This window comes from Cataglyphis hispanica, chromosome 18, assembly GCF_021464435.1.
Source record: "Cataglyphis hispanica isolate Lineage 1 chromosome 18, ULB_Chis1_1.0, whole genome shotgun sequence".
In the NCBI taxonomy this organism is placed as follows: Eukaryota; Metazoa; Arthropoda; class Insecta; order Hymenoptera; family Formicidae; genus Cataglyphis; species Cataglyphis hispanica.
This window is the reverse complement of record NC_065971.1, coordinates 2,417,735-2,442,350: the sequence shown is the minus strand read 5'-3', so window position 1 is coordinate 2,442,350 and position 24,616 is coordinate 2,417,735. Positions and strand designations below refer to the sequence as shown.

Below are 24,616 nucleotides of genomic sequence, written 5' to 3'. Positions count from 1 at the left end.
ATATGCTTTACGACTACGGCAAATATCGTTAGAATTAACAAATCAATAGAGATGAATGAAACGCTAAGTGAGCGATGTAAAATAACGTATTTAATTTGTAATCTTGAGAGCAGCAAAAAAAAATTATTGAACTCGCTTGCTCGAATCTTGGTCCACCATTATAGATTATCATCGTGCACGTTCTTATTACGATTGATCGCCGACTGGCACCAGTCAAATTTGTAAAAGAAGTGTAAAGCAAAAACTGAAAGACAGTGCCACGAAACTACACAGCGCACACAGCAAGCGATCTGATTGGATATAAACCTTCTTTCCAACTGTTGGACGGTCCCTCACCTGGCGCCTGATCGGATATCTGATTGGTGAGTTTGGCTCGCATCAACTTAGTAATGAAAAGAATATTTCGCTTGATCCACTTAATGAAACGCGCTATGCGATCGATGGCCTCCGCAATCTTGTTCGTGTCGTTGTCCGCGGTCGGGGCTGACAGATTCGACGAGCCGAAGTTGCTCAGCAACAGAGCTAAGAAGAGATTCAGCACCTGTTCCATGGAAAAGTGACGTCCGTTTATCGATGATTCTCTCATGAAGCAAGATTTTTATGATTCTTCCTCTCTCGTATAAAATGAGTTTTTTATATCGATTTTAAAACTTGCATCGTCAAACAGAGATTCCGCATTTATACTTACGACCAAGTTACCGATGACGACAGTAGCCAAGAAGAATGGTATGCAAGAGACATCGCCGACCAGCATACAATCCCACATAGACTCGATCCACTCTCCGCACAGTACCCGGAAAACGATCATAAATGAGTGCATGAAATCGGTAAAGTTCCATCTGGGTAATTCTTCTTCCGGAAAGAGGTGGACGTTGTCGATGTAATTCTTGCCAAAAAGCTGCATACCCATCACGGCGAAGATGAAGATAATGATGCACAATACAAACGTCAAATTACCCAGCGCGCCCACAGTTCTGCCCATTATGGAGATCAGCAGATTCAACGTAGGCCACGATTTAGCCAGCTTGAACACTCTTAGCTGAAAAGAATCATTTATTTTTACAATTCATTTTATTTGTAAAATAATCGTTCATCAATTAATGGAATTGTTAATTATATAAAAACGCAAGAGAAAAAAAAAAATATATATATATATATATGACACTCACCAATCTGAATGATCGTAATACCGATAGACCTTGCACACCTTCCAGACCCAACTCCAGAAGCGAAAGAGCGACGATTATAAAGTCAAAGATATTCCAGCCTTCTTGAAAATAATATTTCGGGCTCATCGCTATCAGCTTCAGAGTCGCTTCGATACCGAATGTTGCAGTGAAGAACTAGAATTTCAATTATAATAAATTAACGATAACGATAGAAATGATTCGAACCTTCCAATCTCATTAAATCTTCAAACGATTCAATCGCGTAGATACTCACGTAATTGCCAGATTTGAGAACTCTCTCCATATCTTTGTCCATATCGTGATGATCCAACGCCATGAAGAGCGTATTGACGACGATGCAGAGCGTGATGAAGAGCTCTACGAACGGATCAAAGACCAACAAGGACACGTACTTTTGAAACTCGAGCCAGAGCCAGCAGCAGTCCCAGACGCAAAAGATGTCGATACAACGGAATACTCCGGCCAATAACTTGTCCTTGAACGTAGGCCCTTCTTCATCGTCGTCTGTCGGAAAGTAATAGGTCGAAACTGTAACGCGCGTTAGTAATTTTGTCTGGCACCACTCTTTTTGGGGAAAGAGGTTTTTTTCTTTGGTCAGGCTCGCATTCTTTGAGATCACAGATTATATTTACAGGCAGGCAGACAAGCGGAAAGCGTGGCCAAATAAAAAAAAAAAGGCACACACACATACGCACACACTTAATCAATGTGTAAAAAAAAGACATGACAATATGAATCTGAATACTTTTAAAATACACTACGTTCAAAATATCTTGCGGTATAAAATATATATTCCTTCCAAAATATTATTAATTTTCTTTTTTATAGGCATATCGTTATAAAAAAATAAATATATAAATATTATTATATTAATGATTTTTTTTTTTTTTAACAAAAACATTTTCGCGTGCACATCAATGGTACGAATAATGTGCGATGCGACAAATAATATAATTACATTATAGCGCAATCGAGAATTTAAGATTAATTATTACAACGTTTTAAACATGAAATAATTTTATTTTAATATTTTCGCCGTTAATATCACATATAAATATCACATTATAATTTCTCTTAAAATGAAATCAAGTCAAAATTTATTATGATAATACAATTATATTAAACTTAAAAAACTTAATAATTCTGCTTATGATCTGATTTTTAAAAGAAATTTTAAAAGAATTTCTGCGGCGAAAAGATTAAATATATGCATTGATGCAATCAAGCGATTAATGACAATTAAAAGAAAACCACGTGGAATCCTTTGTAACTCAAACATTTTACAATGAAAAAAACAGTTAACAAAACAAACGAAGATCACACACTGAATATTTCTCAAATCAAGCGGCAAGTCGGCGTACAATTTTCAGTAAAGTACTGTCTTTGCGAATAGTGTCGACGAAACTCGCAATAAAACGAAAGTGCGATTTACAGCTTTGCGTGCAAAAGCTCGAATCATCGGTGATCCGAATACTGACTTTCGCAAAGATTGACAACACGTTGCCGGATCTTTATTTTTTTTTTTTCGAAATACGTTGATTTCTTGTCGTATTGTGCATTCGGGAAACAAACGCGATAGTGCCCTTCAACGCGATGGTGCATGTGCAAAATATCGAAAGATTAATCAAAATCGCTGCAGTTTTGTATCGGAAATAAAAGATAAACAAGATCTCTCAATCATCGATGAAGAATAAAAAAGAAGAAAATATCGAGGATTATTTTAATAAATTTTACTCTTCTTCCAAATTAAAAAAGAAAAAAGTCAACTTTATACTCAAAATAAAATGAATATTTTATTATCCATTTTATCATACATATATATAAAATTAAAGTGCACTCTATATACAAAAATATAATATGTTTGGAGCAAAAAAAAAAGAATCTAGAAAATAATATAATTTTGGAAAATTGTCGCGGTGAATTATCACAGCTTATATATCGACAATTGAGATAATCCGAAAGAAGCATGAAGCGACCAAAATCGTGCAGCTGCGGCGAAGGTGGTAATCTGTGTCATATCGCAGGAAACGAAACAAACTCTGTTTCCCCAAAAAAAATCTCACAAACCGCCCTCGAAGGGCCACGGGCCGCAAATCGTGACTCTTTCTCGTCGCATCACGCTGTTCAGAAGAGGCACAATACATAAATATATATCCTGCATTTTTACCATTATTATCATCAGAATACTCGATATCAAATTCTTGCTGGCATATGTGTAATATCGATCCGTTGTATTTATATATATGTGTATAGCGTTAAATTACACACCATGCTGAATCGTAAACGAAAATCGAAGGAAACACGTGTGCGATCTTACTGCGGCGCCGGCTGGGCGTTGAAACATTAATGCTGAAAACTTGTTCGGTCCGTTGTCACTATATACAAGGCGCGCGCGGGGGATTATCCAGGTACGTTTAGCAAAGTAAATACCGACGCAAGGGAGTATAAACGGGAAAATTTTAAAAAATATAACATCGAGCGGCAGGGGATGCTTATCGCACGAAAAAGAGGATATACACATTTGCGACGAGGAGTGAACGCAAAAAGAAATTTTACAAAAAAAAAAAGGAAAAAAAAATCTCTGAGACACTTCTTGGCAAAGGAGATGGACGGACAGAGAGGACATTACCTCCTTGTTCCGGCGTCTTGCTCTGGCGACCAGCTGCTTGCTCGATGATGTCGTTCAACACCATCACGTCTGCGAAAAGAAAAAACGAGATACGACAGAATAAGTTTGAATTGCTCGAGAGACCACTCGCTATTTATTTAGTAACTCAATCTTACCCTTCATGTCAACCACGGTATGCTGCTGAGACGGCTCGATGAACGGATTGTCTTGTTGCTTGGTCTTGCCCATGGGATCTTCCAGATCGCTTTCCTAAAAAAATCGCAGAATGATTGCAAAAATCGCCATTCGTCGTGCAGCATTATCTCTTGCACGAAGAAAAAATATTATAATATTATAATAAAAATGAAAATATAATTTGTGTAATGGAACCTACTAATTTATTAAGAGAAATCTCACCCACGATTTTTATTCAATAATGTAATAGAAATATAATAGAAAAAAATATTCATAATTTTTATAACCATAAATATATTAATGTCGTTATGTTTCAGTGTACGATAAATGTAAAAGGGAATGTATTTTTTTCATGTAATCTCTACTGTAGAATTTTCTATGTGCGCATTCAAACATTACACATGGAGTCTTCGTGTTGACATAAATGATAACTTTACGCAAATGTGCTTGCAATGCGATGTGTACCATACCAGATCAATTATTGTCAACATCGCAATAAAAATTGAAACCTAGAAATATATTTTACGATCAAATGCATACACACACACACACACACATGAATCATGCGTAAACACTGATATTGTATTCTTTGCGAGGCGAAGAACTCAATGCTGCATTTTTCCCGCGATTCAACAAATTCTTATATATTTATTGTCAACTAAACTCGCTTACGCCAATCGAGATCTTCCTCTCTCCTTAATTCTATCTATTGCCCCTAGTTCTCTCGCGATCGTCGCGAATAACTAAAAGGACCACTTACAAAATGATAGGACTTCTGATTGGTGTCCGTGACATGGCCGTTAACAGGCGTCGTCTGTTTGTTGGTGCGATTCCTGAGGATCTGCTCCTGCTTGGTGATCTGCTTGCCGATGCTGTCGATGCCGCGGATGCCGGAGAACGCCAGATCGCCGTGGGACGTGTAGGAGAGCCGCGACGTGTGGGACGTGTATGACGAGTGACGCGAGCCAAGATTCGCGTAGTACACCGGCACCACGATCGTGCCGTTCTCCTCGGACATAGGCGTGACCGCGTTCGAGTCGTCGGCGTAAGGTAGATGCTCCTGGGCGTCCAGATAAGTTGATAGTACGAGGGGCTTCCGATCGCCGCCCGGCGGGACGAAGCATCGGCCGCGGCCGTTGCGTATTGTAAATTGGTGGCTGCCACGGCTGCTGCGGCGCAGATTGAACGGTGAGCCAGGTAGGCTCAGGCTCGCCTGAAATTACAACAAGGTGGTCCACCGCTTTTCTCTCTCTCTCTCTCTCTCTCTCTCTCTCTCTCTTTCTCTCCGTTCTTTTCCGGAAAGCGAGGACCAGCCGGAAAGACTATCTCTTTCTCTCTCTCTCTCTCTTTATCTTTCTCTTTCTCTTTCCTCCTCTTCCTATCTCTTTTCCTCGATGACGAACTGGGACGATCGTGACATTTCCCGCTCGCGAAATCGATCGCAATCTAATACACGCTTAACGGATAGTTTGAAGGGTCACGAGCTGTGATGCATGAATATTTTTATTAGTGTCGTTTGAGCTAGATCTCGTAATCCCGAATGACAGGAAAATGGCAAAAGATATTTTTAGAAATTTAAGAGATTTCAATCGAAATTGTTACACAGTAGATAGACTCTTCGAAAGTAGCCGTTTCAACATCTCATCCCGGTTCTCTATTTTAACTATCCAGTTACGAAACGAATCGATAGTATCAGGCCTATTCGATCATCTTTCAAGAAAGAAAAAAAAAGAGAGGAGTGAACGTTTGGCAAAAATATGTCAGGCATCTTGCTATTGATTCGTTATTACGCGAAACGATTGATCACCGGTGATGATTCACGCTTGTCACGAGCCGGGAATTTGTTAAAGCGAAGACAAAACGAGCGATTTATAAGACACATCGTCCCTCAATACAAGCGAATCGTAACGCGCGGAGCATTGATGAATGGCAGCGGTCTTGAGATGATAATATCGTATTTGTGAGAGATCGTGATCGGGTCCTATGGTGCTATTTAGTGTACGTACGGTCGGTGCTGATAGACACACGTCGTGACACACGTACCTTCCGCAGACTTTCCTGGTAGGCATAAGTAAACTGGCCATTAGCGGCGCGAGGGACCTTAAGAAAAAAACAAGAAAAGACATCTCCTACCAAACGGCTCGTAACGTGATCTAATGTGTACACCAACGAGGCACTCGAAATAGGTAGAGTATGACATAACACTTGCAGAAGCACACATAACACAATTGTGAATGTGATTACGGAGAGGCAGAAAAAAAAAGAGAGGGAGGAAAAGAAAATTACGAGTATCGAAAAGAAAATATTCTTGTCGAGAGAAACAAGTTTCGCGAATCTAGCAAAAATGAAAAGAAAAACGTGAATCTATAGAGACATGAAGATATATCGGCAATTACATTTCATTTAATTGCGTTAATCAATCAGAGCGCACATATATTAATTGTCAGTACACGCGAGATACATTATAATCTTTCGTGTAATCTTAATTTAAAAACTTGTACATACACAGGGTGTTTCAGGTTAGAGAAATTTCAGGATCTTATAGGAAATTGAATTTGGAACAAAAAAGTTCCTGTAAACATAAGTCCGGAAACGCTTCATTAAAAAGTTATAATTAATAAACGTCAAAAAATCATGTTTATTTGACGATTTTTTAAAATAATACTTTATTTATTTGAAAAAAAGTAATGAAATAAATCTGATAGGTAATTAAATAATAAACTAAATTACGTTATTTTCATTTATGTAATTCTGATAAGGCGTTCAAAGGAAAATAAGCTCAAAATAACGAGAAAAACAGAAACTGTGAAAACAAACTTTCGAACGTCCTTATGTAAACACTACATACATATGTTGCGCTCGTAGATCACATAGGCACTTTTCTTTACATTTCTAACATGGACATTCATGATCGGAATTGTTCAAAATGATGTCCCTGTTATTAATTATAACTTTTTAACGAAGCGTTTCCGGATCTATGTGTACAGGAACTTTTTTGTTCGAAATTCAATTTCCTATAAGATCCTGAAGTTTCTCTAATCTAACCTGAAACACCCTGTATGTTAAATAAAAAAAAAAGAAGGAAATAAAAGAAGTTAATTAGTTCGCATTTATTAAAATTTCTCGGGCAAATTGCGTTTTCGAACAAGAAGTATCGATTTAAGCAACAGCCGATATTTCTGTTATACATCTTGCATGCACGGCTCCGTAAAACAGAACTGAATTGGATGTATGTCCGGTATGCGCTGTGTTTCGATACGGCCGAAATTCACTGTTCCGCGCGTTACAACTACGCGCAATCGCAAGATCGAAGCAGTGATTACTCGACACGTTGAAGATGTATGTATTTGAAGATGTATGTACGTTATAACTAGAGCGAATCAATGAGAGGAAGACAGGTTCTATGCGTATAAAGCCACCTATACATATGTGTGTATATATATATATATATATATATATATATATATATATATATCCATCCAAAAGATCTCATGACATAATACGAACAATTGTAGCAAATCCCCAAAAAGATGTACGAGAATAGCAGAGCTTTTAGAGAGGCTGAAAATTGCCAGTATATTTTTATTTAAATATAATCAACGTCCTAGAAATTTAATCAATGAAATTTCCACGCCAATTACACGGACATAATAATTCGAATCTTTTTAGACATCACATCTGCAATGAAAATCCATATCAAACTTTTCAAAGTTACAACTCTGCTACACAGATAAATATTTTTTGGGACGTCCTATATACGCTAAAGCATGCTACAGAGCGGATATTACGGGAAGGCTCGACTCGTCGCGGCTATTTTTTTCCTTTTGCTGTATATTAAGAGAAAGCATTAAGAGATATTGAGATGATGTCAAAATCTGATCTAATATTTAATCGCCCCTATTACCACCATCTATTATATACGTTTTCCTAGTCCTGATAAAATTGATTAGGAAGATATATCCTATCGGATATATTTAACTTCATCCGTCTGATACCTACATAACAGCAGCATATAAGTTATTACCAAGTTCACCTAACTAGAATTTACATTTGCCGTTTAACAAGTTTGCACTAATGATCTGAGTAATCTCTGTCTCAGATAGGTGAGTTAAATAAAATATCACCGTTCAAGTTCTGCGTATATACATCCGGAAAGTAAGCTTTTGGCCTGAAAGCGTGGAAGCGAGCGGGATTTCAAATTTCGCGATCAATCGCAAAATCTACGGACGAGTCGAGTCGGATCGAATAGCCTCGCATAAGTTGCTCTCGTAGGAGCGAGGTCGGGAGATTGTGAGGTTGATAACAGGGCCAACACGTTACATTACGTCAAACGACGCGGAAGAAGGTCGATACATATATGTATACATATATATATATATATATATATGTATATTAATATATATATATATATATATACATATATATCGCCCAACAGCCGGATACTTACGGCGCTGACTTTTCGCACTTTATTGGCAGCGCTGTGATTGTTGTTGAGCTGCTTGATGTGCCTCTGATCACTGACGGACTCGATCGAACGTATGCTCATCTTCTCCTTGTTGTTGTCGTCGTTGCCCTTCTCCTGGCCGACGAACAGCTCGTAACTGTGGCACGAAAAATCCGATGGTGACTTGACGATCTGCTCCGCGGCCACCGCTGCAGCCTCCCTGGCAGCTTCCTTCGCCGCGGCCGCAGCTTCCCGCGCCGCGAGCTTGTTCTCCTTCGCCAGTGCAGCTTCCTCGGCTTCCTGTCGATATTCATTTCGAATATAACGATCCTTTCTTTCAATTCTAACGGCCAATCCATTTTTAAGACTTAAATTCACGAAACGAGGAATTTATTTCTCTTTAATTTCTTGATTACAAAAAATTGTTCAGAAATCAATTTTAATATCAAAATTTCTAGTACTTACTCTCATAGCTTCTTCCTCAGCGGCCTCCTCCTCTTCGGCCTTCTTTTGCAACTCGTCGTACGACATCGCGACAATAGCGAGGATCAAGTTGACGAGATAGAAGGATCCGAGAAAGATGATCACGATGAAGAAGAGCATGTGCCATGGTCCGGCCGATCTTAACACCAGTTGATACAGATTTTCCCAATAATCCTGAGTCATGAGACGGAAAGCGGAGAGCAGCGCCCAGCCAAAAGTGTCGAAGCTCGTGTAACCGTAATTCGGATTTTCACCGTACCCTTGTAAACACGTGTAGCCGGGAAGGCACTGCCTGTAACCATCGGGAAAATATTACTTTTCCCACAAACTTTCTTGCATCGATATTCGTACACGAACTCGATAAGCGAGTTATATATCGACTTACCCCGCCCCCGACGAATTTCCGCATAAGGGCATATTTTTGGCCTCGTCCACGTACCAATTAGCTGCACGGTACAGGTAACGATAAAACAGTTTAATAATTGATTATCATTAAATTGGAAATTAATTCGTCACAAAAAAAAATTTCATGATTTTCATGAGACAATCAATTGGTCTCACAAATAGTTGCACTTTGTTTTACCTTGTACAAAGCCTTTTTTATTAACGGTGACATTTACACTTAAAGGTGTAGTATTGAAATATCACACGGCTTGTATATGAGCCACCGATCGTATTTTGTGATTTTTTTTCAGACAAAACATTTGAGCGAGCAACGTCGACAACATTAAATCTCTCAGACGTCTTTTTTTTATTATATTAAGCTTACAAGTGATTTTTCGAACTTGTATGCTTTCGGATTAATAATCACAAGGCTACTTACTTTCGTTACTAACGAATCGCTCCCAATTCTCGTCGGTCAGATTACCCCAGGAGCCATCCTCGGGAAAGTTTTTTATACACTTTTGCGTGAGGACCCCCATGTAAATCTGAAGGCCCATAAGCGCAAAGACGGAGAGGGAGAACATCGTCAGGATTATCACATCGCGCAGGTTCTTTACGGATTCTATCACAGCGCCGACAATGGTTTTCAGACCTAGACAACGAGACAGAGAGAAGGATACAGTGGATTTCAGTGTGTGATGCCTGTAATAACGTATCTCGACGACAGCTTGGAGAGACACCGATCGGCTTGTCGTGCGAACGAGATGGCGATTCGATTGAGGCAGGCATGTGGATGAAATGCGAAATGATTATCTGATCTGTTGGAAGACTCGATAAAAGGGGAAAACCGCGAAAAGGAAAAAAAAACAAACATTTAATTTTAAACAGTAAGAGAAGGGCATCGCGACACACGCATTTTTTTACAGATAGCGACATGAATGTCCATTTAATATCATATCGAGAGACTTCGATGTACATGCTCTTACATAATTTATAACCGAGATAAAAAATAAACTACGTAATAATTGTCAAAGATATCTCCTTCTCGATAAATCGTCAGGCACGATATGCGATCAAGTTTCTCTTTTCTATCTCCATCCATTTTCTGTCCAAGAAAATTCCAAGTCCATCGAATTTGATAATTTATTTCACCCCGAGAACAATGGGAAGCAATGAAAGCAAAAACGGAAGAGAAATAAACCGAAATCGGATTCGTAGAGAACATATCGAGTAGCGCGAAAACAACACCGGGTGGCAAACGGAGAATAGGAGGGGTGGCAACGATGCGAAGGGCGATAGAAGCAGTGAAATGATACTGTTGTAGACGTGTGTGAGAGACAAGATACGTGAGAAAACGTGTACGGCGATCGCGACTTTCGTATCGTCTAGGATCACTACGTGTATATATTTGCGTCTACAACCACTTCTATACTCTAAGCATACCTGGTACAATAGCGACAGTCTTCAAGGCTCGGAGGACTCGAAATGTCCTGAGAGCGGCAAGGTTGCCTAGATCTATGCCCATCGTCACATAACTGCAATACACCCGAACATCACACACATTACAGTGATACAAACAAAAAGACAAAAACGAGTTAAGAAAAAGAGATCGAGGGGCGGGGAGAGTGGTAAATTACGCAAACGCTTACTCGCTACATTTCCTATGGCCTACCAAAAAAGTTTGCACGAACTGCAATGTAAACCGTAAGGTAGCTATTACTGCATGCACGATTCAATGTAACACCAGCCGTGCGCCGCTTGCCACGGATTCCAAGATTATTTGCATTATTTTCATCGATAATTCTTTTCCCTTCGAAGCTATATTAAAGCAAACTTAAAAAGGCAAAATCGATTACGCGACTATTGTATCATTTTTTCTTAATTTTTTTTTAATTCTTTAAATTTTTATACATTTTTCTGCATTCCTGGTAGTTCTGTATTTGTATTTGTCAGAAAATTATTTTTGTCAATGGATAAATAAATAAATTTTGAGCACCATCTATCTAAATCCTTAATTTAAGATATTATTTTACAATCTCGAAAAGAACAAACAGCTTCTCAAGTTCCAGTTTGCGATATTAAAATTTCATGAACTATAGTTCTAATATAAATCGCTTCTTAAATCTTCGAAGTAGAACATAAAATCCGTAATCGTTTTCCGATATCGTTGTTAGCTTCATCGCAAAAGTAACAGAAAGCAGAATATACATATATATATTCTGAAAAAAAAAATGAACGATTTTGCAAATATAGTGAGAAGATTATTGAATCCCGTGGCACGCGATTGGCGATATTACGATGCGCAGTCGAATATCCGCGTATCGAATAAAATATACACGTAATCGTAATCATCTATGAACAATTACTGAAGTAAGAGAATGTATATAGAGATATGTACTAAAAACTACAACAATTATATAGTCAACTGACTTAATCGACTCGACGTAAAAGTACTAATGTCTAATCAACATATTACGATATGGCAATTATAATAGAGAACTCTCTCTTTAATTAGTCACTAATAGAATAAGAAATATATACTATCCCTATCTAGGTGTGAACTAATTTAAGTACCTATAGAATATAAAAGTACACCCCCAGAGTGTATGCGCGTACGTGTTTTGTAGGTATGTGTATTGTGATGGGGCGTGTGATGTGAACGAAGATCGAATTATTAATCGAGATGCTACGCAAGTCTTACGGTTTAGTACTCAACGGATCTAGCGGAGTGTGGTCTACTGTCGTAACCTGGAATGATCTAACTTGATGCTAATTAACGTATTTCGTGGATATAACGCGACGCTATTTTAAAGTAACATTAATACAAGACTGTTCACAATTTCGATTACCATATTTGTCGTCGCAATCGCGATATATATATATATATATATATATATATATATATATAGCGATTTTTCCCTTTTTTAATTACGTTAATAGCCATTAAATTGTCTCTTATTCTTCACTCTGTTTACTGTTTAAATAATATAAATATAATAAAATTTCTGTAAAAAAAAAAAAAATCATTGTAAATTTTAGGAAAGCCAGTTTTAAATTTCTGAAATCTGAAAAAGAAGGCTAACGGTATGATAAAAATTCTGACCTTCGATATATTCGACATCTTTTGCTACGAAAAGTAATTAGCTTGATATATAATTTATATAAAGATAAAAGCTCTTGAACACCTTCATTAGTATGCGCCGGATCTCCACGATGACTTTTCCTCGACAAAATGGCGACGATCCTTTTGTCCCTTTTTTTATCCATCATACTCTGTCAAGTACTCTATCAGTATATGATGGGCAAAAACTGTACTCGCGTCTGTCTTTTTATGTTTTATTTTTATTCCTCTCTCTCTCTCTCTCTCTCTCTCTCTCAGTCTGTCTTTTTTTCCCCTCCCTTCCTTTCTTTAAGAAAAATAAATTTTAACTACTCACGCTAAAGCTATAACTACGAAGTCGAGCCAATTCCATGCATCTCTAAGATAGGTAAAAGGCTGCAGAATGAAACCCCTCGCCATCACCTTAACGGCGGATTCAAATGTGTAGATGCCCGTAAATATCACTCTGAAAACAACAAACACACCGCTCAGCTTTTTAAGTGCGTTTTACATCGTGATTGTTGTCTATTCTGTCTGAGCGCGTTTAGAATCACAGCTGAAAAACACGCGCAAGTAACGTTCTCGCAAAATACGAGAGTGATCATATAATAATATTTCTACACCGAACACTTTATTACAATTATCTTTTATATTTAATTATTAAGTTCATTATTTTGTTGTATCATTAGCGAACACGTATCTGCCATTGTACCTTTGTAACGTATAAATTTTACAATGATATAACGAATTTATTTAATAAATCTAAAAACACATACATACATGCGAGGGAAGAAATTTTTTATTAAATGGCACGATATTACTCTAATCTATTCGACGATAATTTTCGACCATTAGCTTTTTTTTTATCGCCTATCAGCGTATAAATTAACTATCATGTATGTTCGCATCATCAGGCACAATGCACGCGAATGAATTATTCATAGCGAATTTGTAGCGCATATTTTGTCACATTTGGGACAGAGCCGTTATATACTCATATATCTGTCGCTTAAATGCAATAAAAAGACATAAAACGCACAAAATAATAAAAATTAAATTTTCTATTCTCTTTCTTCGCATTTAATCAATGCTAACATCATACAATTATTAAATGTATGATATATATGATATTGAAACAAATAAATTATTTATTTTGTTGGCTCTTGAATCTTTTTAATTTGTTCTCTGAAGTTTTGCAAAATTCGTGAAAATTACAGTACGTTACAATTTATTGAAACGTTTGCGTCATCATTTGCCTGTCATCCCCTTCTAAAATGCTACCTCTAGACTAATACAAAACTTACCAACGGTATACAATTTATCACAGTCTCTACTCATATATCAGAGCTATAACACGTAGAACGATTATACTTAAAATATCTATTTTTTTTTTACGACACACATGTGATCGCCGTAAGCCTTCGATGAGATTCTTCCCAGCTAAATGGATACCAAAATAGCTAAATATAGCTAAGTATTAACAGATAGATAAGTTAAAATCATGAAAATTAAAAGAAGCTTAGTAAAGGATGACGATAAACGCATCTCCAGCTTAGGCACTTGGTACGCTAAACTACGTAGATTTACAGTCACTTAAGGACAAGCTTAAGTGCGTATCGTCCTTGCATATTTAAAAAAACAGATATTTTTATATTTTTGTATAGATTTACTTTTTATGTCGCTCATACTCGCAAATCGCGACAATACAATTTATTTGCTAAGCCGTTTTCTTTTTCTTTCTAAATATTTTCCTTTAAATATCTTTAATTGTAATCGAAAAATAATCAAGAAAACAAATAAGCTGAAATTAGGTGTATTAATATATCACAATTGAAATGAACAATATTAAATAATATATCTAAATAATTTCGTGACAATCGCTAGCATACTTTGTTTTATATCGTGTTTAATATCATCAATGACGCCGTTAATGACTTGACGGAGTCAAGTGTCTCGAAATGTATTTCATAGATTCATCCGAGTATCTAAAATTATTCTTTTACCTCTTCTGATAATCACGTTTTTTTTTTATAAGTCACTTGTGTGACACTTTGCTCGTTGTAATTATATAACTTTTTTCTCCTTTCCTCATCAATACTCGATAGAGCTATCGATCGCAGATGAGAAAACAGCAAAAGATACTTACTCGGTGGACTCGATGGTGGGCGTAGTGGGCATGATCATAAGTATACAGTTAACCAATATCGTAGTGATGATGAAGAGGGAAAAGAGCGGGTGGACCAATATGTAAATGGCCACCCGTCGGATTGGGTTGAACGGATCGAGCATCCACAACGCGTCCTCCGCTGAGAACCTGAATATGTCCTTTCCTTTGCTAATGACGACGAAGGTCTGCAAATAAACGCGTTAATTTTAAAAAAATTTATTGTCAGATATTAGCCGCCAAATAAAATAACCGAAAGAACGTGTACCTTTTTTTTCACAATTGCCTTGCGTTCGCAAATTTTTGTATTTAATTATGTGTCGCAAAAATTGATATTAAAATAATGTAATATAAATATAATTTTTTTTATAAATATACAATAACTCCTAATGATATTAATGATTCTGATATCGGTATCAATGTATATATAATTCAGCTTGATTTAATGATCAATAAGGAATCTTTTTCTCAACGTAATAATAGAAAATTTATCGCAAGTGAAAAAATCGATCAAGACTACGCGAAAAATAGATTTCCTCTTGAATTAATAATTTCCAAGATTCATATGTCCTCGCACACACACGGGCTTAAATTATAACAAAATCTTCACGTATATATATATATATATATATATATATATATATATATATATATAATATGACTTTTATCGCATGCCATTACGGTTATAAAAGAATTATACAAAGCAATTATGTGCTTGAAAGCCAAAGTTTGAAAATAACTGTGCCAGATGCAGCCATGACGCAGAGCGGTCGCTCTCTAATATTCTGCATCTCGCGGAAAACTCAGTTTCTCCAGGAGAGTTAAACTAATTAATGCGTCAATGACGACCGTACCTTTTGATTGTGGTAGAAGCTATCGATATCCTCGAGAGGTGTGGAGGCCAACTCGGGTGGAAAGTCGTTGTGCAATCGGACCGGAAGCGGCCCTCCCTGCTCGAACATCGGATCCGGCTGAGGACCTTCGTCCTCATCCTCGTCGTCATACCGTATCTGTGAATGACACACGCTCGTATTATTTCAAATACGCGAATTGTTTCGTCATCAATCGTCGTCATTACGGCTATTTTTCGCTCGCGCAAAATAAAGTTCAAATTCTCGCAAAGAACTATATCACCGCGAATAATTAAAAATATACGAAAGAGATATTTGAAATTCAAATTCTATCGAGAACAAAATTGTTCTGAGCAGAATTGTAACATTCCTTTTTAGCGAATACGTATTTAGGGATACGACGTGTTGACGTGTAGGAAAGAAAAAGATTTACCTCGCCCTCCCTTGTCGTGCTTTAAATATCGTAAAGATAATTTTTAATGCGTTTATTATTTTCACGCGGGAGCGCAAGTCTCGCACGGAAGATCAAATTGGGCCATGGCATATATCACGTTTCATATTCGAGCACAATAGATGATATAAATATTTCCAAAAAGTGTCCGTTTCTTCGGCCGTAAATTAAAAGGACAATAGATTCGGCTACATACGCATTTGCATTTCTACATTTGACAATAGTAATGTGCCACATGATTATACAGGATGTGCACAAATTTATCTTCGACGGTACATATTTCAAATATTTTATTGTTGTCGTTAAAAGAAAAAGACATAAAAGAAAGTTATTAAAAATATGTATGTTCACATAAAAAACTTCTAATATTATATAAATATCTATTTTTTTGCAAAGAAAAAAATATGAATCTCGTTACGTGTTTGGTACTAATCTTGTTAATACTTAATCTTCTATAAAGTTAATATTCTTTTTTTCTTATCGTGATATATTTCACGCGGGGTTAATGAAAGAAAAGAAAATATTAAACATATTTACATGTCCTGGATATATATTATGAAAGAGAAATATATAAATTTGATCGTGTAAAAGGGCAAAAACCGTACGGCATCGTGTTTGGCTTTTTCGTATATGAGAATATGAAACATGAAATATTCAATCGTATGAATATTCGAGCAAATCGCTCCTTTGGAAATATTCATCCTCGTGCTTTTCTAAGTGCACCAGTTATTCATAAACCCGCTTTTAGATGAGCTTTTATACACTCTATTGCGTCATCGCTTATAAACAAAACAGAATCTCGAAAATCTAATGAAATCGATATAAGTGTAAAATAAGTGAAAAATCTCATTTTCTTACAGTTATATTTCCCAATCAAACTTAATGAATTTTCCAAACTGAATTTTTCACCGATCGAAAACTCAAAAAATTGTTTTCACAGCTAATTATCGAGCCAAATTATCTAACCGATAAATCACGGCAATAGATATGAAAAACGAAAAACATTATATATAATAAAAGATTAATATATTTGCATACTAAAAATAAAAATGTAGCAAATTCCGGCCGTCAACATACGAACCTGAAGAAGGACCATACGATCTGCTCAATTTTGGCCCACGGCTCGAATCTCTGTCTCTGGCCGAATCGTAATAAGAAATACTATTTCTATTTTTCTATGCTGAGACTCTCGACTAACATTGCCTAACACTAGACACGGTAACTCTATTCTAATTTCTATCCGATCTGCTATGGTGTAGAGCACGATAATCTTCATTTATCCGGGTCCGTCAAGTATGCCTCTTCTATATCGCTCGAGACGGCTTATATATTTATACGCTTATGTAAATTTATGCGCGACTAGTTTAAGATCTTACGAACTCCGCTAAACTCGTCGATCTCGTCGTGTATTTTTGTCGGTGAAAGCGCAAAATGCGATAGAAATCTCGCAAACAATAAAATCGGCTGCTCTATCGATCTCGCGATGCGATAAAATATTCTAATTGGAGCTCCTTGCAAAACTACGTGTCAAAACTCGAGGCGAGTGTGTTCTACACCCCTAATAAAGAGTATCTACGCTAAAGTGTATATACGATCTAGTTGACTAGAACTAGTTTGCGCAAGCCAAGTGTTTTACGTCGGTGGTTCTCAGCGCGGGAAAAATTCTCTTGCGGAGAGCGTGCTCGTGCGTGCGAGAAAAATCTCCGCTCGTTGGTCGAATCCCGAAGATAGATTCGATCGTAAAAAAAAAACTCCGTCCCAGCCGTTTGGATTCGACCACGAGACGGATATTTATAGAATAAGCAGAGTGCGCGAGACGTCGCGCGAGGAAATTGAGTTCTTATTCCTCTCGCGCGGAACTCTTGACGTCTTGTCAGACGAAGAGACGCGCCGCCGAGGAGACGCTTCGGAGATTAATATCGTTTCCAACGTGTCGGCACGAAGCACGGCAAAACCTTTCGCAGTTTCCTATAATATGCGACTGACCATAAATCAAAACGATTACAGAAGACATCGCGTTATCGCGTCATCGTGTAGTACACGACTCGCGTACTTTGCTCGCTCGAAAGCAGCTGCAACGCCAGTAAGCGCCATTCAAAAAGAAGAAAAAAAAAAAAAAGAGAAAGAAAAGGAAAGAAGTCAGCGCAAGCGTCATACATGTACATCATGTACGATTTATATAAAAGCGTTTTACCAGGCGACCGCGTGACCTCCATTCGAAATATTTATGTCATCATATCGCTGTGCGTTACTCTGGGTTACTCCTCGACGATCATACTTTTTAAGATCGTACTCGTATTTCTTGTTAGAAATGGTACACATTTCTGTTTATCTCTTTGAATACTTATACATATTTATGTGCACTCTAAGTAGCTTCTGGAAACAAATCTTTATGAGATTGGATAAGTCAAATTTGAGTTTAACAGCTTCAACAAAATCAGAATTTTTGCAAAAGAATATGCTTGATACATATTACTTATTTACTCGATATTTCTATTTAATGTAGTATATCGACAATTTTAAATTATTACAACTCAGTTGTTATGATTAATCGCAAGCTCTCGTGCAAAGCGTTTTCAGAGATGCTGACAAATATTTCGAGAAGAAGTCGCGCGTTTTAAAGCGCAAGCATAATTTGCTTCTGATTGTAAGACGTCAAGACACTTGCTCAAGGAACGTGTAATGTGTATTTGCAAACAAACAAGGGGCGATATATAGAAGCACGTTGCTTTGTATTGCGCGCGTGTGTGTGTGTGTGTGTGTGTGTGTGTGTGTGTGTGGTGTGTGTGTGTGTGTCGGTATGTGTGTGTTCATGTGTGCAATATTATCAGTAAGATCTCACCGCACAATATTTTCGTCCATGATGTAATACCCAAAAAAAGAATTACTCGCGATCGTGATAAGAAAGACAATCGAAATGTCCGCGACATTGAGATATCGCGCAGGCGAGTTTTCCTCACGCGCCAAGAATAGTTTCCCCCGAATTAATTAATCAAAACATTTCGAATTCAATGCTTCGCCGGATTAAACTTGCACATCTTTGGTATCTTCGTCGATATATCGATTCGGGATGTGATGACGTTAGGGAATCGATATACACCGCGGCACGCAAAGAACCAGGGATTGAAAATTTTCACGAACGTTTAAAACCAAATGCAGATTCTTTCGGAATCGACAATGATGTTCGAAAAAAAAAAAAAAAAAGAAAAATACTAAACTCAAAAATCGTAAAAGTTAAAATTTATATCAAGATTATTGCGAATAATTCGCCGATAAAAATATTGACAGAATAATTCGTGAAAGTATCATTTCACAAATGTATTTCGTTTCCTCTTTATTTTATAACTCAAAAAGATAATTGATAAAACAAACATTTTTCATAAAATTCCTTAAACGAATATATTTAAATGATATAAACAGAAACGATTGATAAAATTAAAATAATTTGAGAGAATGGTTATAATAAAAATACGTAAAAAATTTACAATTTTTATTAGTTTTTATTACTTTATCTTACGATAAATTGCAACGCGTAGCTATAATGTGACTTATGCTCCAAGTAAAATTACTCGCAATCATCATTGAATTTTTCGATTTTTGAGAATTTGAAAAATTCATTATATTTATTTTCAATCCCTGCACAAAATGTGAACAAGTATATTATATCGTATATATGTATATGTGGTGTCCGGCTGTGAATGACGCGTGTCTAGTCGATCGATCGGCCAAAAGTGCTGTCGAATGAAGAGAAATTGTGAGATCGTGTGCGTGTTCTCGTACAGCGTGTATATGTATGTATGTATACGGATATGGTCGAGCGTAAGTGACGTGTGTGCACGTGTGTATGTGTTAGTAAGGTAGAAGTCGGATGAGATAGAGAGCGGTATTACTTAGCGTGACGTAACGTCTTACTTCTTTTTTCTTTTTCTTCCGTCCATAACCACCCTGAAATTGGAGAAATGGAGAAACAGTCGTTATATACACACAGAGATACAGAGAATACGGGGGATGTGAATAAAGAAGAGAGGGAAAAAATGTATGCTAATATGCAGTAATTTAAAGAAGGGACGCCACGATACGTGAAATAAGATGGGCACGATTCGCAGATTCTGGGTAAATACGAGCTGGCTTGAATGAATGAATGAATGGTGGAAAAGAGAAAAAGAAAGAGAGAAAGAGCGAGAGAGAAATCTATCGAAAGGATAGATGATGGGGGGAAAAACACACTACATCACGACATAGAACACGATAGGAATACATAGGACCAGGTAAGCCGGAAAGAGGGTTCTTCAAGCACATCGAGCTCGATCGAGATTGGATTAACTGTCGGGAAAAAAAAAAAAAAAAACGTGACTCGATTAGGAAAGATACTTTTCGACTCTCGAGACTTCGATGAATGTTTTTGATAAACCGTTCTGTAAAATAAAAACAATAAAATAGAAACATTGTTCTCTTAAATATTTTACATGTTTTTGTTTGGAAAATCGAAATTAATAAACGTCAAACATAAACAACACAAAATGTATACATGCTTTGAACACCCGGTTCATATCTCAAAATTAATAAAAATAGTCTGCCTGTGCAAAAATGCGCCAAATAATCTGTAAACTTTGCAACTCATCAAAAATTTGTAAAAGAATTACGATATATTCTCAGATTTTTAAGGCTCATTTAATTCTCAGACGATCGATGATAATCCAGTCTCGATCTCTCTTTTCCTCTCTCCTTGACCTTTCATCGCTGAAGTATAATATGAGGAGGCAATAAAAGGAGAGGATTTGCTCCTTTTGCAAAAGTAATTTTCAAACAACGCGATCAATGTTGAACGATGGACTCGAAGAGGGAGAGGAGTAGGAGGAGAAGGAAGGTTAAATAAATAAATAAATCCGCTCCTTTTATCGGGATCGTTGTTACAGCTGGAGGCAAATTGGGACCTCTAATTGTAAGGATGTACAGGACTCGTTCATTGGCCTTGGTACATTGATACGCTCCTCCTATGGCGATAATCATAATCGTCTTCCATCGCACTCACGTGGTTATTCACGTAGCGCGAGGCGAAGGAAGACGAACGGAGAGAGAGAGCCACGACACACGAGCAATAAATCCACGCATAAATAACGTATATATGCATGTATATAATAAATATGTGTATATATATACATATGTACATATGTATTATACATATATGATAAACAGGCACAGATAAGTGACACTGCAGACATATATCGAGCTTCGCGCGTACGTGGCATATCTTTCATAACACACACAATACATTGCTCGACGACAAATATATATATATGTATATGTATATATATGTTTATATATGTTTATATATATATATATATATATATATATATATATATATAAACAAATAGGGATTTAAGTAATCGTATCTATAAAGATAGTTACATCCTCACTACATTGGCGATAGATCAAGCGAGCAATCAACGCGACAGTCGGATGGGTGAGGAATATGGATGAGTTTTTTGCAATCGGATGAATGTATGGGAAGAAAACAGATCTCGCAAACGGCGCTACAGCTAGGCACAGTAAAATCAAGACGCGACTCATACTTAAGATCGCTCAATTCGTAATAGATCTGAACGTGATGCAAAAATATTTTTAATTAAATGACAATATAAAAAACCTTTATCTCGAGGCGTATCGTAAATATTATTATTTTTGTATATTGCTTGTTCAGGTAGATTGAATCGATTGTTTATTAAATATATAGATGTGATATTATTGCTTGTGTTTATCTTGGTTTCGATATTTTTGCAACTGCATTTTATCCATTTTATTCTTGATTTGTTTTATTTGACAATTTTTTTGATTTTTTAATATTTAAAATTTAATTTATTTTTAAAATTTAATATATTAAATTTCTTTCACAAAAATGCATTTTAGAAAAAAACTTTATCGAAAAAGAATATCTCCAACTTTATTATCCTTTATGTGTTGCAAGATTATTATATTATTATTACTTAAAATTATTCAGTGCTCGTCCCGACTATAATTTATAAAAATAAGTATTACATGATCTTAAGTATGAGTGGCAATTAATGGGGAACTTTTAGCGTATATCATACAAGCGCCTGTGGGCGCAATAGCCATCGGCTGATGAAGATTCAAAAACGAATTCTTCAAAAGTTTGTAAAATCACCTGCACAATATTTTCACGTTAAGCGAATGCTATTTTTTTTCTTCGCGCATCGAGGCTTCTAAAATTTTATTGTTTATATATCGCTCACTTTATATATAAACACGTACGAAAAAAACGATTATGTAGAAAAAATCAATCGATCGGGCACCAACTTTGCAGGAAAATCAGCAGCGTCAGATAAATATTTTAATCGATATTTGGAAATATTTTATTCGGAAGTCGGAAAAAATTATTTTATTTTCTTGTTTTTCAATTATATTTATTCAAAATATATTTATAATTGTTAAGCCAAATATAAAAAAAAATTGGAAAAGTTTTGAAATCTTTGAAAAAAATAATGTACATGTGCGTTAAGATTCGTGAAAGGATTTCATACACTAAAATTTAATGTACATATGTGGCAATATTCTCGAAGAAGTTAAAAGGATCAGAAATAGCTCGATCGTCATCGCATCGCGTAATTTATTTGGCGCTACTGAAGGAATGTCCCACAAGTATATACGCATGATCAATAATGCGTCGATGTAATTAATGCGCGCGCAAAATTAATTGAGAGATACGCATTCGTATATCGCACACCCGATCGCGTTCATACCTCGCCTTCGGCTCTTCTCTGCTGAAGCTCTTTCTGTCTGGCCTCTTCCTCGGCGATGCGAGCCTCGATCGCTGCCAAGGACTCCCGCGTGAACGGACGGAACAAACTTCTTTCTTCCTCTGATATAGAGTCAGAATCTTCGGACATTGTCTAGGCTGCGCACAACTGAGCCACCTTCCTGCGAAAGAGTCCCGATTATAAATATAAAATCGTAATAAACAGCAATAACAATACGCAAAGACGAAGGGATAAAGAAAAAGACTCGAACGATACCAAGACAAATAATATCGATTTATGTCAAAGTACTTAACATCCGCTTATAATTCAAAGCTCAACATTACATATCTCAAAAATCAATAAATTGCGTTGATTTTACGATGGTGTTAAATGAAGAGAAAAAAGATATAAAAATAAAGTGTAATATCCAAACTCTCTTTAGTGATACGATATTTTAAATAAATTAGAGATACGGGGAAAAAGGATGACAGATAAAGGGGTGAGGTATCTCTCAGATACGCGGCGACTCACTTTTGATCGGTGCTAACAGTTTCTGAAGTGTAGTGTGCGCGTGTCCCACGATGCGGGGGGATAATAGAGTTGCTGCTGACTCGGTTGACGGGGACGACGGGTCCGGTGCTGAGGCTGTTGGCTCGACTTGCCGGCTACCTGCGGCCGGTTTCTGATGGGCGTCGTCGATTCGGAACGCGTCGTGCCGATGATGCGGTCACACGGCGCCGTTACGTACGCTCGGACGGATAAATGCGCTCCGTGCAGCACGTCGATTGCCGATCCGCCGTTCCTCTTGCTCTCCCTCTTCTCGTCGATCGCCGTCAAGCGAATACTGCTGTTGCTGCTGTTGCTGCCGTTACTGCTACTTCTAGCTTTATTTCTGTTGCGGTTCAAGCTGCTCTTGTTGATGATGCTACCTGAATCTCGTTCCAACGAAATGGCGACGAGAAATGACGAACGCGCTGCGGCAGTGCGTGCTATGTCGGGGACCGTCCAACGCGAACCAAGATTTTTCATGTCCGACCTAAGACAAGTCGATCAAGAAGCGCTACGTTGCGATAAGATCTCATATTGATAAGACAAGATCGAGATATCGCGATAAGATCGCAAATAAGATCGTAATTTTGATGTGTGTCTGTTAGAAGAGCGCAAACATCGGGTTCGCGTTCTCAATTTTTGTTCTTGTGACGATTATCCGCTGGATTAATAAATTAGGAAAATTAATTATAGCGAGAGAGATACGTTCAAATTCATATGATCATTTGTCAATCCTGACATAATTTTTAATTATAGCAGCATAAACAGAGTATTTCTTAGAATACTGCGGGGAAAATATCTCTCTCGCGAGAGAGTCATTAGGCTGGATAATGTCGGCGAAATAAATAGAGAGTACGCAAGCTACTCCCGCAAATGGACTATATATAACGGCACGTATTAATCCATACTCACGTGTGAATGAAGCGACGGGTGCGATCAATCCGTTATCCGAAATAACATAGTCTAGTCTTCGAGTCGGTCGATATTTTTATTCTGCAACAAGAACAGAGAAATTAAATGAATCTGCATCTCTTTTCTCTTATTAATAAATATACAAATTCCGAAATTAAGCTCTGTCATACTGAATATATACAACATCGCGGGCACGAATGTTGTACGTCTTATAAAATACGCTCAAAATATTTGACATTTCATGATTGTGAGATAAGATCTCTCTCTCGAGAGAGAGAAAGGCTCTATTTCAACCGTGTGGAGAATTGCATTCTACACGACGAGGCGAAACTTAATTTCTTCGTGACTAGATGAGACGACTTTTGCGACTTGACGCGCAATTTACGTATCGCGTTGCGGAAATAAAGGATCGCGCGCACGTTCCTTCCAAGCATGGAGAAAACTTCGGCTCCGAGGAGGCTTTGGCTGGGAATTATCGCGCGAAATCGCGGTACCGCTATCTGCACAAGCGAAGCCGCGGGAAAGGTGTC

The 24,616-nt window shown here is 37.1% G+C and overlaps 1 protein-coding gene across 7 annotated transcripts in view; it reads right to left on the bottom strand.

Moving 5' to 3' along the window:
* The window catches only part of LOC126856224 (sodium channel protein para), a 39,929-nt gene extending 16,633 nt beyond the window's left edge, over positions 1-23,296 (bottom strand). For 2 of the 7 annotated variants that reach the window (XM_050604523.1, XM_050604522.1), the window contains exons 1-19: positions 23,157-23,296; positions 22,629-22,806; positions 19,783-19,815; positions 15,423-15,578; positions 14,551-14,756; positions 12,742-12,870; positions 10,748-10,839; positions 9,744-9,956; positions 9,306-9,366; positions 8,903-9,212; positions 8,441-8,737; positions 6,037-6,093; positions 4,754-5,206; positions 3,975-4,068; positions 3,820-3,888; positions 1,444-1,718; positions 1,170-1,343; positions 689-1,039; positions 307-541 (exon numbers count right to left, since the gene is read on the bottom strand). In XM_050604523.1, coding sequence (XP_050460480.1) covers positions 307-541; positions 689-1,039; positions 1,170-1,343; positions 1,444-1,718; positions 3,820-3,888; positions 3,975-4,068; positions 4,754-5,206; positions 6,037-6,093; positions 8,441-8,737; positions 8,903-9,212; positions 9,306-9,366; positions 9,744-9,956; positions 10,748-10,839; positions 12,742-12,870; positions 14,551-14,756; positions 15,423-15,578; positions 19,783-19,815; positions 22,629-22,775 — 3,352 coding nt within the window. In that variant the 5' untranslated portion in view covers positions 22,776-22,806; positions 23,157-23,296. The remainder of the gene's footprint in view (positions 1-306; positions 542-688; positions 1,040-1,169; positions 1,344-1,443; positions 1,719-3,819; positions 3,889-3,974; positions 4,069-4,753; positions 5,207-6,036; positions 6,094-8,440; positions 8,738-8,902; positions 9,213-9,305; positions 9,367-9,743; positions 9,957-10,747; positions 10,840-12,741; positions 12,871-14,550; positions 14,757-15,422; positions 15,579-19,782; positions 19,816-22,628; positions 22,807-23,156) is intronic. The other 5 variants (XM_050604526.1, XM_050604525.1, XM_050604524.1 and 2 more) reach the window with 4 other exon arrangements.
* Positions 23,297-24,616: the final 1,320 nt, after the last annotated feature.